The 16,720-nt window shown below is 33.6% G+C and overlaps 1 protein-coding gene across 3 annotated transcripts in view; it reads right to left on the minus strand.

Moving 5' to 3' along the window:
- Positions 1 to 1,027: 1,027 nt before the first annotated feature.
- Positions 1,028 to 16,720, minus strand: part of Spock3 (SPARC (osteonectin), cwcv and kazal like domains proteoglycan 3) — a 249,197-nt gene continuing 233,504 nt past the window's right edge. For all 3 annotated transcript variants that reach the window (XM_048330943.1, XM_048330941.1, XM_048330942.1), the window contains exons 8-11: positions 13,855 to 14,076; positions 9,572 to 9,634; positions 5,693 to 5,830; positions 1,028 to 2,833 (exon numbers count right to left, since the gene is read on the minus strand). In XM_048330943.1, the coding sequence (XP_048186900.1) occupies positions 2,664 to 2,833; positions 5,693 to 5,830; positions 9,572 to 9,634; positions 13,855 to 14,076 (593 nt within the window). In that variant the 3' untranslated portion in view covers positions 1,028 to 2,663. The remainder of the gene's footprint in view (positions 2,834 to 5,692; positions 5,831 to 9,571; positions 9,635 to 13,854; positions 14,077 to 16,720) is intronic.

The following is a 16,720-nucleotide window of genomic DNA, read 5'->3' on the forward strand; positions in this document are numbered from 1 at the left end:
TAAACACACTAGTAAAACAAAGCTTAAATAAAATATTTAGTATAAATACAAATCAATTTTTAAAAATGCTATGCTAATTAATACTTTTCATCAAAAATACTTTGTAGAGTTTTTTAATTTTTATCAAGGACTCTACTGGGATTAAAACCACCCTATTATTTTTATTTAAATTAAGTCTAGGAAACACCATGAATTTCTATAAATGAGGAATGCAGCTGCATCATTTTATGGACTAGAAATAAACATATCTTTATTAACACTAGGGTATTATTTTATTTAATATTGAACCTAAAATTCCTTGAATAGACATTGGCTTACTACAGATGTTCAGTATTTAAATTTTTATATTAAATTTGAATTTAATTACAATGAGTTAAAATATTCAAAATTATTAAATGATGAATTGGCCTAAATATGTCAAAACGGGATTTTTATACATATGTACAAATATTTATTGTGTAAAAAATAAAATAATATGAAGCTTATTAGTGTCAGTATTTTCACTTTTGTGTTTGCTGTTGAATTGGATGCTATTATGATGTTTGGCATGGTAAACATTTGAAAATTACTTACTATTCTTTTTTTTTTTTTTTGCCAGTCTGGGGCTTGAACTCAGAACCTCAGAGCACTGTCCCTGGCTTCTTTTTGCTTAAGGCTAGCACTCTACCACTGGAGCCACAGTGCCACTTCTGACCTTTTCTATATATGTGGTGCTGAGGAATCGAACCTAGGGCTTCATGTATACGAGGCACGCACTCTTGCCACTAGGCCATATTCTCAGTCCCTTCTTACAATTCTTATATTTTTATTTTACATTAATTTGGCAACTTCTGTATTGAATTTGCTTTTTAGTCTTTATCCAACCAATCCACAGTTCATATTTTATGATTACTCTATACTACTTAAGTAAGTGCTGCTCTCTGACTACTCTTCAAACATGCTGTTAGAATAGAAATTATGCTCAGTATTCTATTATATGATCAAAATGGGGTTAAAATATGAAAACATAAAACTAACCAACCACATTTTCACATATTTTGAAATCAGTATTCAAGATTACAAGAACTCTAACTTTGAAGTCACATAGAAGAAACATCTCAGAAACTTTCCTAGCTGTATTTGTTTATCAATCCAAGAAATCTTGCTGCTACTTTGTATAGGACCCAGAAAAAATCATTAAGGTACAGCTAATTTTGGTTACAAGATTCTTTATTTTGTAAATTATACATAAACATTAAAAAATGAAAATGCATTATACTTAAACATTATGTAAGGTAAATATTTTTATTTAGTGTGTAAAAATTAAATTGAAATAATTCACTGATTTTTCTTTCACTTAATATTATACCAGGAAACCAATTAACCCACGATAAGAATGGAAGATAATAATGTAACACTCAACATTTTTTTCCATTTCTATTGTGGACACAAAACCATTGGTTTGATAGTCTTAGAAGTGATGGTGTCTACACAATTAATTAACATGCTAACCTAAATATAGTAATTAATTTGTTACAGTTAAGTATTAAATGCCACTTTACACAATTATAATTATAAACAAGTCCACATGGCAGTTATGTAGCAACAGAAAAAAGAAGGAAACCTATTCCATTTTCCTCATCCAGCAGCAGTACCTTTACTGGCATTAACTTGTTAGTTAGGTGTGCTTAAATATTGCCTAATATCTTATATTGGTATGCATGCTAACCCTTTCTATTTCTATTTTTGCAAGGCACCATACAATACGTTCTCTAAGTTTCGGCACTACTAACAAAAATGTAATAAATCTAAGATAAAACATAAATTTTTATCTAAAATAGGAAATAAAATGAAAAATAAATTACAATTTCTTTTCCTTGGGGCAAATGAAAAAAAAATGGAAATATGGTTGACATGAACCATTCACTTTCTGTATCTGATTTAAATTCTATACCCTAATTGCTGGCCAGAAAGATAGAGAAAACTAGAAATCATGCTATAGAAGAATACTCAAAGAATCTACATGAGCCTGTGATTCAAATTGAAATAAAAATGAGAAAGAACAGTTGAGGTTATCTTTTTTTTTTTGAGAACCCACAGACTTCCATACTTAATAGTTTATAAAATATCCTATTGTGTCCAGAAGAACTTCATAATTAAAAGCATTACAATTAAATAAGGAATCTACAGTGGACATTCTGTCTTACCATATGGTATCTCTCTCACCCTGAATCACACCAAATGCTATATTGAAATTGAAAATAAAATCATGCATTATTTTATAAAATCCTTGGGGGTCCATGTCACCATGAAATCATTGCAAATTTAGCTTAGGCTGTTTCTCATAACATAACAAGATACGATACCAAGTTCTCCTTGTCAATTTTATAGTTGTGGAACATTTACAACGTTCTTTTGAAAAAAATATTTCCACAGGTTTTCATAACTTTCCTTTTTACTGGCTATACTCCATACGTGCTGTCTTTCTTTCTAAGGCATAAACTGAAAGCAAATGGTGCTTATTTAAACATCAGAGATCTATAATTTTTGCTACAATATTTGTAATAATTATACAAAATATATGAGAAGTTTAGAATCATTTTGTTTTGGGGTAAGAAGGTAATTCTCAATAGGCTGTTATTTTGTAAATATTAGAAATGTAGGCTATATTGACCTCAGCTCAATCAAATGTACCCATCATGGTCATCACCTTCTTCATCATCATCCCCTTCATCTTCGTCGTCATCTTCAATTTCCTCTTTAGCATTCATCATATCATCTTCATCATCTTCATCATCAGTCCATTCATGGAAGTCTCCACTCCCAAAATCTCCAGAGATCTCAAAATCTATAGCTAAAAATTAAAAAAAAAACCCACAAATATACTTTGTTTGAGAAGTAGGTTGACATCAAATTTAATCCGTACTGTTCAGAAAAAATCCACTTTATGTGAAGCCATCACATGTTAAAACTCTATCAAGTTGTTAAGACAGAAGCACGCCTGCAATGTGAGAATTTCCATCCAGTAACATAGATCTCAGCCCAGGATTATAGAAGTTCATTAGAATAAGAATTGAAAAATATATTTTAAATTTCTTTGACAAGTTGGGCAGGCAGAATACTTATCTCCCCAAATATTTGCATCTTAAACCTGTGGAGACTATAAAAAGGGTAACCTTTTATTGAAAGGAATGTTGCAAATGTGGTTAGGCTAAGGAGGACGTGGATGAGGAAGTTACAATCTATTATCCCTATGGCTGGAATTGTTACTAGTTTTTTTTTTAAAGTGAGCGGTGACATTGTATAAAAATAAATGCACTGTTTATCTGACCTAGCATAACTGTAACCCCTCTCTATACCCACCTTTACAATAGCAATAAAAATGCATTAAAAAAACAACAACAAAAAAACCTTCCCAGATAGAGTCAGAGGGAGACAAAGAGGAATGGTCTTCAGAACCAGGGACAGAGAGATAGAATGCTGTTGGTGTGCACCAGGCAAGGAAATGAAGTAGTTTTTACTGGGTACGAAAGGCCAGAAAATCAATTTCTGCGATGTCACATAGAGTGTTCATGCTGCTGAAAGCATGATGTTTACTTTAGTGTTGGAATCTTGACACTCAGAACTGCAAAATGCTACATTTGCGTGGACTAAGCTTCTTCTAATATAGTGGGATATGTTACCATAGCAGAGGGGAAAAAACCCAATACCCTTAATCAATTAAAAAACCATTATAAATGCAGCTGTTAATACTTCTGGAGGAAAGAATGCATTATATCTCAGCACGTGTTTACATTCTATTCTTTCGATGTAATTGCATTTTTATTTAAAAAAATTTTCCTAATATTTACTTCTTTGTTTCTTTGGTAGTTGAATGTAACAAATTAAGTACATGATTTCATAATGCAGTTCTATATAAAGAAATGTACTTTTCAAATTCCACTTTCATGTATTTTTCTATTTCTACAGAAATCCAATTCCAACATAATTTCTCAGTAAATTTATTGAATTAATGTCTATATCATTTTAAAGTGCAACCAACAATATTAGAACTATCTCTGGCATCACAGATATGATTATTAATGGCACAGCCATTTTAAGATACATATTACAGAGACATGTTGCAATATTTTAAAATTATATATGGAAGTTATTGTGTGCTGTTAAACTTATTACACATACAAAATCAAAGCTGACATTAGCAATATTATGGAAGCTGGATGCTGGTGGCTGAGATTTGAAGAAGAATGGCTTGAAGCCAGCCTTGGTAGGAAAGTCCATGAGACTCTTCCCAGAAAACAAAGAAATAGAGCTATAGTTCAAGTGGGAGAACACTAACATTGAGCAAAACAAAAAGCCCAAGGTGACTTCACAGGCCCTGAGGTCAAGGCCTAGCACTGGAAACAAAAAAGTGAGGGAATAATTAAGATCAGAGCAGGAACTTAATTACTTTTCCTTTTAAATTACTTTTCCTTTTATATTATTTCCCTTCCCTAAATGACCTTAATCAAACCAGTCTTAAACTTCATGAGAGACATCCAAACATTTTCTAATGTATGAATGTCTAAGTACTTAGTATTGACTGTGATCATTTGCATTCATCAAGAAACATCTGTTAGTCCCTGAAATATGGGTTTGAGGGGTGTTTGAGTTTGTGGGGCAGGGGTGGGGTGTATGTGGGTTAATGTACCTCAACTTGTCAAAATATTTGTTGATAAACATAGTCATAGTAAAAACAAAAAGTTATTTCAATCATGATTTCTGAAACTATTTCTGAGGCACAAAATATACCATCTTAGAACCTTTAAAATGCATCCATGTGGTGTTCCTATTGTTAAATTGTTTGCATGTATACATATCAAAATTCATGTTCATAAGAGAAGTATTAACTCAGATATATATCATTCTTAAAAAAAGTAAACTACATTTTCTTAACCCAGATATAAGAAACTATGCAATAGGCTAATGACATACAGATGTAATTTATGAAACTTTAAACAAGTTTTCTGTTTGTTTGTTTGGTGGATGTTTACATTTTTAACAGGGGAATTTGTGTACACTATTCCAACGGCTCACTCACTTGAAGTAGAATAACCGATGGAAGTCTACCTCACATGTTCTTACAGCATTCTGAATTTGAAGTAGAAAAGGGTACCAATTTTTGATTTTTCTCCTAGTTATCCTAAAATATTTAAAATTTGAAATTCTACATAGATTTCCACATCGATTTGCAATATCCTAGGTTCAAGTCTTCCTGTCCTGTTTCCACTCCTATTTGTTCTTTCTGCTGCAGAGAGTCTGTCTTCATCCAATAACTGGACAAATTCATGAGAAACACTTTATCTGGTGTGTGGGGAAGGATCAATAAGCTTTCAGCTGGGTACTGGTGGCTCAGGCATGTAATTGGAGCAAACCAGGAAGCTGAGAACTAAGGATGGGGGTTCAAAGCCCACCTGGGCAGGAAGGTCAGTGAGACTTTTATTTCCAAATAACCACCAGAAAACTGGACGTGGAGTTGTGGCTCAAGTGGTAGAATGCTGGCCTTGAGCACAAAGAAGCTTATGGACAATGCCCTGGTCCTGAGTTCAAGACTCATGACTGATGAAAAGGAAAGGAAGGAAGGAAGGAAGGAAAGAAGGAAGGAAGGAAGGAAGGAAGGAAGGAAGGAAGGAACGAAGGAACGAAGGAACGAATAAGGAAGCTTTCCACTCACCACAGTCAGCAACACCATTTATTCTGGATCCTATGACTTCATTTCCATATCTGTCGACACACCAGCATTGTCCCACACCACCATGGCACTGTGTTGGCTTGTAGTAGCCATCTTCATCACATAAGGGAATGTACTGTCCTGTGAGACACACACAGTCGCACACACAATCACACATGTGAGTTGTATGGAGAAGCTGTGCTTCTTTCCAATAGTACCCATTCAGCACAGAGGTGCTTCAGACATAGTGTCCATCATGTTCCATGTAGTAGATAATATCAAAGGTCTCTGCTGGAGCTGGCATTCCTAAAATGAGCTGCTTACATCTCACAGGTTCCTATCCCCTGTTACATAAGTTACTTATCATTTCTCACTGTGGCAAGGGTCGTGTGTCAGGAGAAATAACACAGAAATAATATCTGGTGAATGATACGTTTATATCGAGTCATCCAAAGCAAATCCAAGACTATCAATGGTGGCAACGTTCTATTATCTTTCGTCAAGTTGTTTTGTTAATATATTTCAAGATCTTTGCACATCAAGTGATGCTTAATTCAATGATGCCTTTTATCTTTATGAATTTCTTGTGTTCATGGAAATTTACCTTCATCCTTCCATCTTTAAGATTTAAATGTGATCCCCAATATGAAAGAGTCCCCTACATAGGAGATCTGATATAGTTCTTCCACTATGAGAGAATGTTTGAGTGTGTGTGAGCATCTGAGTATGTGCATGTATATTTGTGGATGTCATGCTTACATCAATAGTCTTCATCATCATCTGTACGCTCTGACATCATCTATGTTCAGATATTACTTTTCTCTAGACTTTTATTGTATGAACAACATATAAAACTACATACTAAAGAGAGCATAGCTTAATCAAAAGATAAAAGATATTCACTTTTATAAAGATAACTAGTGAACAATACAGTGCTGATGATGTTTAATTAGTAATACATAAGGCTATTCAAAACCTACAATAAAAACAATAACTGGATAAATGATTTAGATGAGAAAATATGTCTGACCATTATCTTTCTATGTCCAGAAACTTATGAGGTAAAAGAAAATAAAAAGTGGATTAATGAGTAGAATGTGAAAGTTTTTATAGTCTTCTAACCATATGAGTTAGTGATTTTATGTCTAAGGCAATTTATGATTCTGATGAGTAAATGATGAAAAAGTTTAACATTTACAATTTATTAAATAGGTTTGAACTTTTAATCTCAGTGATACATGAAGAATATCATCAATGTGGGAAATTTTTGGCTTTTTATGGATTCATTGTCATCAAAAAGAAGAAAAGTGTGCCATTTTTAGCACCTACACCTTTTAAAATACTGTGATTTAACATAAACTGCTATTATTTTTGTTTCATGTCAGTGAGCTTTGGATGTAAATAAGAGGACAAGCAAGGCATTGGTAGCTTACGCCTGCAACCCTAGCTATCAGGAGGCTGACACCTAAGGATCATGGTTCAAAGTGTACTTGGGCAGGAAAGCTTATGAGACTCTATCACCAATTGTCTCCAGTTAGCCACCAGAGAGGCACAAGTGGAGCTGTTGTTTAAGTGGTAAATTGCTAGCCTTGAGCACAAAAGTTAAGAAACAACGCCCAGGCCCTGAGTTCAAACTCCAAGACTGGCATACGTGTGCGCATGTGTGCATGCACGTGCATACATACAAAGGCATTTGCAAGAATTTTTCTACTGCTAAGAAAAAGAACCCCAAATGAGTCTGTGTACTGGAACATGTCAATTTAGTATTATTTAGAAATTCATTAACTTTCAGTTACACACTGTTAACCTACCCTAAGAAAAAAATGATATTTAAGGAATACAGTACTTTTCCCTTCCTCCCTCCCTCCCTACCTACCTCCCTTCCTCCCTCCCTTCCTTCCTTCCTTTGCTTGCTTGATTGCTATGGTCTTAATAAGGGCTTGTGCTTGGTGGCAAGCCTGTCACTCAAGGGATGCTTCTGGTTCTTTAAACAAATTTTTCTCAGTTATTTTACAGTTTTTATGCTTTTGCCAAGAACTTTCCTTGAACTAAAATCATAATAACTCTGGCTTCTATGTAGCTGGGAACACAGTTGTGAGCCCCCATTTCCAGAATTGACTAGTAATGGTTTTTCATCTAGTATTATAGGAATAACTTTTTATAAGATTTCCTTTTACATTGTGAATGTTCTTTTCGATAAGCCCTCCATATGTTTGGGTTTTCGTCTGGTAATGTCAAGTACTTAGAGTTTATGTTCATTTATGAATAGATTTTGGTGACATCTACAAGAGTTGTCAATTGTGTTTTAATGGCTTTCCCATTGTATGAGAAAACTTTGATATGAAGAGACAAAACATTTCTTAAGAGTACATTTCCAATGTTTTAGATGCATCTTGAAACCATGCTAAGAGAAACACAGCACAATGCAGTGTATCACCACTACTCACACTTTAAAGATTTATTACAAAAAATTGAATTCACCATTTTAAACAATGGTCCCTGAACTCAAAAGTGCTGATGCAATATTTCTCATTTAAACACAATGCTTTACAATAGCAAAAATGTCACATTGAAATATAGTACAAATCAATCAGGCCCAGAAATATTATAGTTATTAGCTTATACTACACTAACATGTGAAAATAAACATGATCTTTGTGAAAGTTTGATACAAAAAAAGAAAAAAATGCCAGTGGAAATGATGGTGAAATACAAATAAAGTCTCATCCTTGGCAGTATGAGAGCAATCTTAAATTCTTCAAGTTTACTAACATGGTATGATTATTAGAGGACAACAAGATATTGAAGGGTGAAAGGAGGATGGACACCATTAGCTCTCTTCCTAATGTTTTAAGCATTTGAAATTATTCTAAAAAGATTATATTTAAACCTTGTACACTACTAAGAATAAACAGAAATCCTGGCTACTTGAGAGGTGGATATTGGAGCGGGGCTGGGGCTCCAGAAGAACGCAGGCATAAAAAGTGGTGAGACCCTAACCCACCCAGTGTCTAGACATGGGCAGCAGCTGACATCCCAGGTACAGGGGAAGCTCAATGGCTGCAGGTAGTGGCCTGTGTCTGTCAGCCACAGATACGTGTGAAGACCACAGCCCTGGCTGAACTGACAAAAAAGTAAGAACCTATTTTGAAAATAACCAGGACAAAATGTTACTCCATGAACGACTCAGGTGGTGGGATGCCTGTCTTCCAACTGTGGGTCCTTGAGTTCCATCTTTTCCAGTAAAGAATAGCCAAGTGGAAAATTTGCTCTTTGATAATAAAACATTCACTTATAGCAAGTGTTTGTCTGCAATTTGAAATTGTCTTTATTCTCTAAATACTTTAGTTGAATTTGTCTACATCGATCTGTCTATATCTACATATCTATATCTTTATCTATCAAAAAAATCATTATTTTGCTAAAGCAAAGTTGTAAAAATACAAATGGAAGAAACTAAACCTCTGTTCACATTTCTTTGGGATACTCAGAGTAGATGTTTTTCACTAAATCTCTACAAAGGCATATTTTACGTATCATCTGCATATTATACATGTATCTATATATGCAATTAATTCTTAAATTGTTACCATAGAATTAGAACTTTCTGCTGATGTTTGAGCTTTAGTATTGTTGCAATTTTTTTCTTTACTTAATAACTTTCAAAATGAACATTATATTAAGGTAATAAAACAGACATCATAACTTTCAATAGGTAAGATACTAAAAGTAAGTTTAATGGTTTTCAAAAAGCTCATAAATTCTGTTGCAGGAATTTAGTGCTGTCTATCTTTGTTGGATTAATATTGATTTTATGTTGCTGTTTCCCTGGGGTTATTTATGTAAGCAATAAACCCTTCAGAAGAATGAGCTATTACTCACCTAAGAGCTTCTTTACCCCTTGTCGCTTTTGGATATTGCTGAGTTCTGTTTGGCAAGGTGGGTCTAAAATGACATGAAAAATGTTACCTTCAGGATTATAGTTAAAATTTGTAATCCCTTCATTATCCAACTTCAAATAGCTTTTGTGTGTCTTTAGAAGACACCTCTTAAATATTAATTGAACTTGTGATATGGAACTAATCATATGGATAGATATGTGTACAGAAAGAAGAGGAGGGGATAAAGGAAGAGGAGGATGACGGGTCAGTGAGAGAGACAGAGAACAAGAGAGAGACACTGTTTTCCTAATCATTACTAACATTAGATCATCTGAGTTTAGAATGACAGAAATGACTAGAAAACAACGTAATTATGAGATATGAGATAGGCTGGGGATATGGCCTAGTGGCAAGAGATATGAGATACTCAATAACTTTTAAAAGGTCAACAAAATAAATTATTTAAATCTATGCATCACTACCCAAACAAGTTACTTATTTCCCCTTCACTGAAAATATTTTTGAAGATACAAAGAAATCATTTTTCACTATGAAAGCTATGTCAGAAACACAGTCTTCTAATATTATTAAAGAGCTAAATGTTCTTAATAGTTTTACCAGATGCTTGAATTATATATACAGTTTAGTTGTACATACAATTGCAATGGTATATACAATTCAAACAAGGGAAAAGTATGCAATTATTTCTGATAAGTCATTATATAAAAAACCTCTAAAGTTTTAAACCATTTTAGAAATAAGTGTTCATCTAGTTTTTAAACCCAGTCACTTTAAAGAGAAAATAGGTATAGAAATATAAGATTCTAAATGGTCAAAAATAGTGGTCCTCTGTTGTTATTACTATATATACTATTATATAATCACATGTATTGTTTGTTTTGCTTTGTTTTTTGACAGTCCTGGGGCTTGAACTCAGGGCCTGAGCACTGTCCCTGGCCTCTTTTTGCTCAAGGGTAGCACTCTACCACTGGAGCCACAGCGCCACAGCGCCACTTCCAGGCTTCTCTATATATGTGGTGCTGAGGAATCAAACCTAGGACTTCATGTATACGAGGCAAGCACTCTTGCCACTAGGCCATATTCCCAGCCCCATATAACCATATATATTGTTATCTAAAGATAGCTTAAGTATTTTATATTCATTCATGGTATGGTCTGATATACATCATCAAAAACTATGGAAATAGCCAACCAGTTTCTATAATTTCTCACTAAAAATAAGGTACAATTAATTCAAATAATGTTTTTTTTCACGTAGAGCAGAGGAGTTTATTTTCAGCAGGGCCAGTAAGGCCAGGTTCCCACAGAGGAGTAAAGGAAAATGGCCTAATTCAAATAATTTTGAAATCACTTTAATATACCAAATTCAAAATATTCAACTATTAAATGACATGCAAGTAACAAAATAGAATGAAAGTGCTTAAAATAAATCTTATTTTACTATGTGAGTTCAAAGTTATTCTACCATGAAAAATAGATGTGAAGAAAACAATTCATTAATTAAACCTGAATAATTATCTTACTGCCCTAAATTATCTTTGAATTGTTCCAACTGTGGCCTCTTTGCCTTTTTCTCTAATATTTGCATGACTCTCTTACACAAAGTATTTCAAGACTATGACTTGAGATTCAATTCATGGACATAAAAGAGCTGAAGTTTCAGTATTCTCTTGTTAGCAATCTTCTTTGGCTATGAGCTAGTTAATGTGAAATAGAATTGATCATCCTTATGTACACATACCTGAACACTGAGGTCCATTTGTAATTTCTGATATCCCATCTCTCTTCATAAGCCTGACTACCTTGTAGGAGCTGGAACTTACGAGAGTCTGTAACTTCTATATAATGGAACATTTTACGTTTTCAAGATAAGTTATGACCTTAGGCTGTTCCATTAAAAGTTGTTTTTATTTTTAACCATATTCTTCTTAGTATTAAGAAGCTATTTTGAAATTTCAAGGTACTTCCTTTGTAATTTTGTTATTAAGAATTTCAATATAAGCTTGATGAAATACATTATATTAGTATGTACATATATAATATACTATATATAATAATGTGTATGTGGATAAGGTCTAATGAAATGCTTTGGCCTATGTATACAATGTAGAACAAACCAATCAAAATAACACATGAATCACCTCATCAACATATTTCTTTTTATAATGCAAGCATTAAAAAGAAAAATTCAAAATGGAGAGACACAGGGTAAAAAGACAAACGACTACAAAAGTGATACTTGCAAAACTGTTTGGTATAAACCAACTGAACAACTCATAGGGGGAAAGGGAAAGGAGGAGGGGGAGGTGGAATGAGGGAGGAGGTAACCAACAGTACAAAAAATGTATCCAATGCCTAACTTATGAAAACGTATCCTCTCTGTACATCAGTTTGACAATAAAAATTTAAAAAAAGACAAAATTCAATACAAATATGTTTCTATGGTTGATTTTATCCCCTTGATCTTCTGCTCTCAGAAATGTTTGCACCATTTTAATGGGCTGGGGAGATAGCCTAGTGGCAAGAGTGCCTGCCTCGGATACACGAGGCCCTAGGTTCGATTCCCCAGCACCACATATACAGAAAAAACGGCCAGAAGCGGCGCTGTGGCTCAAGTGGCGGAGTGCTAGCCTTGAGCGGGAAGAAGCCAGGGACAGTGCTCAGGCCCTGAGTCCAAGGCCCAGTACTGGCCAAAAAAAAAAAAAAAAAAGAAATGTTTGCACCATTTTAATCTCAGTTCCTAGAAAGCTTACCTTGTAGGTTCCACAAAAATGTTCCTATGCATATATTTTAAACTGTCAACTTTTAAGCATGAAAAAATATGATATTCTAATACTGGAAAATAAAATAATTGCAATTGTCATAAATACTTCTTGCATTTTAGGACAATTTATCTGGATTTACTTCTTCTTAATATATTATTTATGGATACACCCATTCATAATAAGAAGGCTGCTATTTTTAGAAAGATTTGGTCCTATTGAGTTCACATATATAATAAAGTTAATAATGGGTGTGCATTTTTTTGCTTTAATTTCTTGTATCAGTACCAGATATTGAACTGAGTGGCTTGCACTCTTCCTTGGCTTTCTTGCTCACAACTAGTAGCAGTCAGGCATTTTATCTAGTTAATTAAATCTGGAGTTCCACTTACTTTTCTGCTCAAGTTGGCTTTGAATATTGAGCCTCTAGATCTCAGTCTCCTGACTATCTGTGATTACAACATGTTGCCAATGAAAACCAGGGAGAATGTGATTTCATTCCTATGTGTCATTTAGGATATATAATATAGTAAGTTTATTTCTGGAATTTTGAGGTGCTATAAAGAACCATGCTCCTCTACTCAGATAAGCTTTCTGACTTACCACATCCATTCACGAATAATAATTGCCTAACAATTACTAAACTTTTACCATATATAAAAAATAAATCAAGATGGTAAAATATCAGCTATATTTATCTATTCAAAATATGAGGATGATTGACATAGTTCATTCACTGAACTCTCAAAAATTTAGAAACATTGTTTCCATAGTTTAACACAACTATCATAATGAATTTTCTAAGATGTTTCTCTATATGTGCTGAATAAAACTTATAATTCAATATATTATATTAAACTTGATGCATATTTTAAGTTGTAATTATGTCTCCTAATAATAGAGAAGTGTGTAGAAAGAACGAGCAACATTCCATGACTTCTCTTGGCCTCTCTTCATCTGGGATATAGAAAGTCTTTCTTTGCTAGTGATTTTTTAGAAAGCTAAATTATTTCTGAAAAGCTTGAAAGGGATCATTTTTATGATTAAAATGTGTAAAAATAACTTAGTGGTAAATGCTCTGGTTCATTCAGCTCATTTAATAAGATCACAAAATGGAACATTTAAACTCTTCAGTATAGTGATAAAAAATCCCAATTATTTTACACCATGGGCAAAGCAGATAGCAAATTAATTTTAATGATTACTTTTAATATCTTTGTTCTCATATCTCGGTATGCTCCTTGCTAACTCATCATGGAAACTATAATGAAATACATTAATATAAAATATTAATTACTTATTTTCCTCTTATTTAGCATGTTTGTTTAGAACATTTGCAGAAGTATTTTGTTCAACTTGTTTATCTTCCTGTTTCATCCAACATTCATAAACTACCAAAATGAAGGACACAGTGTGACTTGTTAAATCATTTTCCTGGAAAAGCATAGATCATCCTCAAAAGGCAGAGTGCCAATTCTGTGTGCGTGTGTCCATCTTTTACCTTGCTGTCTCTGGAAGCAGTAGCACCACTCATTGTTGGATATCAAGCTGTCCTTGTACGTGTCACAGGAATTGAAGAATGCCTTGACACAGCGCTCATTCTTATCCAGGTAGATGCTCCCGAGCTCTGACTGGTCCAACAGCAGGTCATAGTTTGTATCCAGTCTGTTAAACATCCAGCCAAGGGAATCCTTACAAATTGGCAAAATACTTGTATCAAATCCTAAAAGCACAAAGAAAAATATGCGAGCTAAATAGGCAAGCTGTCATCAAAAAGACAAGTAAAGCAATAGAACAGGCAATGAAGGCAGGCAACTACTGTGTGTTCATAGAAGGCAGGGCAAGAAAAAGGATGACACTGGAAATTGTCCTGTTAAGTGAGATAAGACAATCTCAGAAAGACAAATATTGCATGTTTTCCCTCAGAAAAAGAATCTCGACTCTCCAAAAATAGAATATGGTTGTAAAAGAGGGATAGTTTGAGTGTGGGCATCAGTAGGTAGAGGTAGGAGGAAAGGAATGTAATGAAGCCCAGCAAACACTGGAAAGGGGGGAGAAGTAGGGCTAAGAAAGAATAATATAGTAGAGGTGAATTTTCCAACTATGTTATGATCATTTTGTATATGTCATGGGGAAGTTCTTTTGTAGAGTTAATTTACACTAAACATTAAAAATGGATATCTAGATGGGTCAGAGGCTCTCATGAGAAGTTCTCTCAAAAGTTCAGAGAACAAATGAATGCAGTGTTGCTTAGCTTGCTGTGGGAAAAATGAAGGAAGACTCTCATTTCATCTCATGTGATTTGTTTCAGGTGATTACCAGAAAATATTTGGTAATAACTTGGTATTTAATCAATGGTAGTTCATATTATAATGACATATAATTTATATGGTTGGTTCAAGTTTCTTTCAAACACCACATATAACAAGTTCTTTGTTAAATGTATATGTATGTAAATATTATTAAATAATGTTATCCAGCAATAAACCACTGAAATTCATTTTATCAAATGGAAATGGATATACTATTGTCTCTGAAGCATACTTACTGCACCATAAGTAGTAAGTTAAGCATTGCCTTTATCAGGATAGAACTATGGTGATTGTAGTTTTTTTGTAAATCTTTGGTCAGAGCACTGACCATTGTATCACATTAAAGGGCCATACGTTTGAGAACAGAGGGAAAGGAAGGAAGAATGACAAAGAGAAATAAAAAAAATTATGATGTAAGAGCAGGAAGTCATCATTCTAACAGAGAAGTAACTAAAATGGCATAAAAGAAGACAGGAAGAAGAGGAAATATTTTGAAGATTAATGGCAGAATTCTCATCATTAACCAAATGAACCAAACCACAGAAATAAGATCTTAGAAATAATGATTAGGAAAAAATACCCACCAACCAAAGAACAAACAACAAAACTTGGACACATTATAGTCAAATTACTCAAAACAATCATAAGAAGCATGATTTAAACAGCCAGGAGCAAAATACATGTTCTTAAGGAAAATAGAACTCTGCTCAGATAAACTCAAGTCAGTCAAAATACAATGGAGGATCTTAGAATAGCATGCTGAAAAAATACTAATCTCTCAACACAGAGTTCTTTTCCCACTGAGAATATCTTTTAAGAAGGAAGCAGAGATCCTCTTAAGAAAACAAGAATAAGACATAATTCATTTAAAGCAGATGTGAGCCACAGAAATATTTTTAAAAATGAGCTTTAGGCCCATAATACATTATAGTTGAAATTTGCATCCCAATAAAAAGTAAAAAATTTTGGGAAAAATTCTGTCTTCCTTTCAGATGTTTTTAAAGATAATTGAAAGCCAAACTGAAAATTAGCAATATACTCTTTGCTTATAGCAAAGTATTTGCTTATAGCAAAGAGTACAAGAAAATGCATTACAGGTGGAGATTTCCACTCTCTTTAGCAAGCAATCAATGCCACATGCAGATTGAAGAGTAATAAGGATGTGGAAAATCTGAACAAAACTATTGATGATCAACAGGTTTAAAATACTTTATGCTGCTAGGCAAGTTCAACAAATTATAAAAAATTACAGGTTTCTTTCAGATGCACATGAAACATATTCTCTATCATAAAATAGTCCTTAATAGATTTAAGAGAATTGATGTCATGCAATGTTTTATTCCAGCACATAACAATATTGTTATAGTAGTTATCAATAATAGAAAAATATATGAGGAAATATGACTCAGGAAATATGATATGACTTAAATATGAGAAAATATGACTTAAAACATTCAGCTCCAAAATAAATACTTGAAAAGAGTATTAGGTTAATTCACTAGCAGAACATATTTGTTTCCAGAATCTTACCCTATCAGTAAATTATGGACAGGTTTAAAGTTTTAATTGCAATACCACATGTAACAGAGGTATTTTTTTGTGAGAAAAATTTTCTTACAGAATTTAAATGGCAATAATTTAAGGTCAAATTAGAAATGTAATGTTAATAATAGTAAAAATAATTTTAAAAAAGACCTTAAGCAAGGTACTTGTGGCTCACATCTGTAATCCTAGCTATTCAGCTATCTCAGATGGCTGAGATCTGATGATTGTTGTTCAAAGCCAGCCCAGATAAGAAAGTCCATGAGACTCTTACCTCCAATTAACCATGACAAAAATGGAAGTGGAGTTGTGGCCTAAAAGTGGTAGAGTACTATAAAAGCTCAGGGACAGTGCCCAGGCCTAGAGTTCCAGCCTCCGGACTGACAACAACAATGATAACAAGAACAACAACAAATCTGAGTGAGACAGGGACAAGGGATTCACATCTGGGATTCTCCCAGATGTGTAAGTTAGATCTAAAATACAGACATATTGAAATCACATACAAGGCTA

Source organism: Perognathus longimembris, chromosome 21 (genome assembly GCF_023159225.1).
Source record: "Perognathus longimembris pacificus isolate PPM17 chromosome 21, ASM2315922v1, whole genome shotgun sequence".
NCBI classification, from domain to species: Eukaryota; Metazoa; Chordata; class Mammalia; order Rodentia; family Heteromyidae; genus Perognathus; species Perognathus longimembris.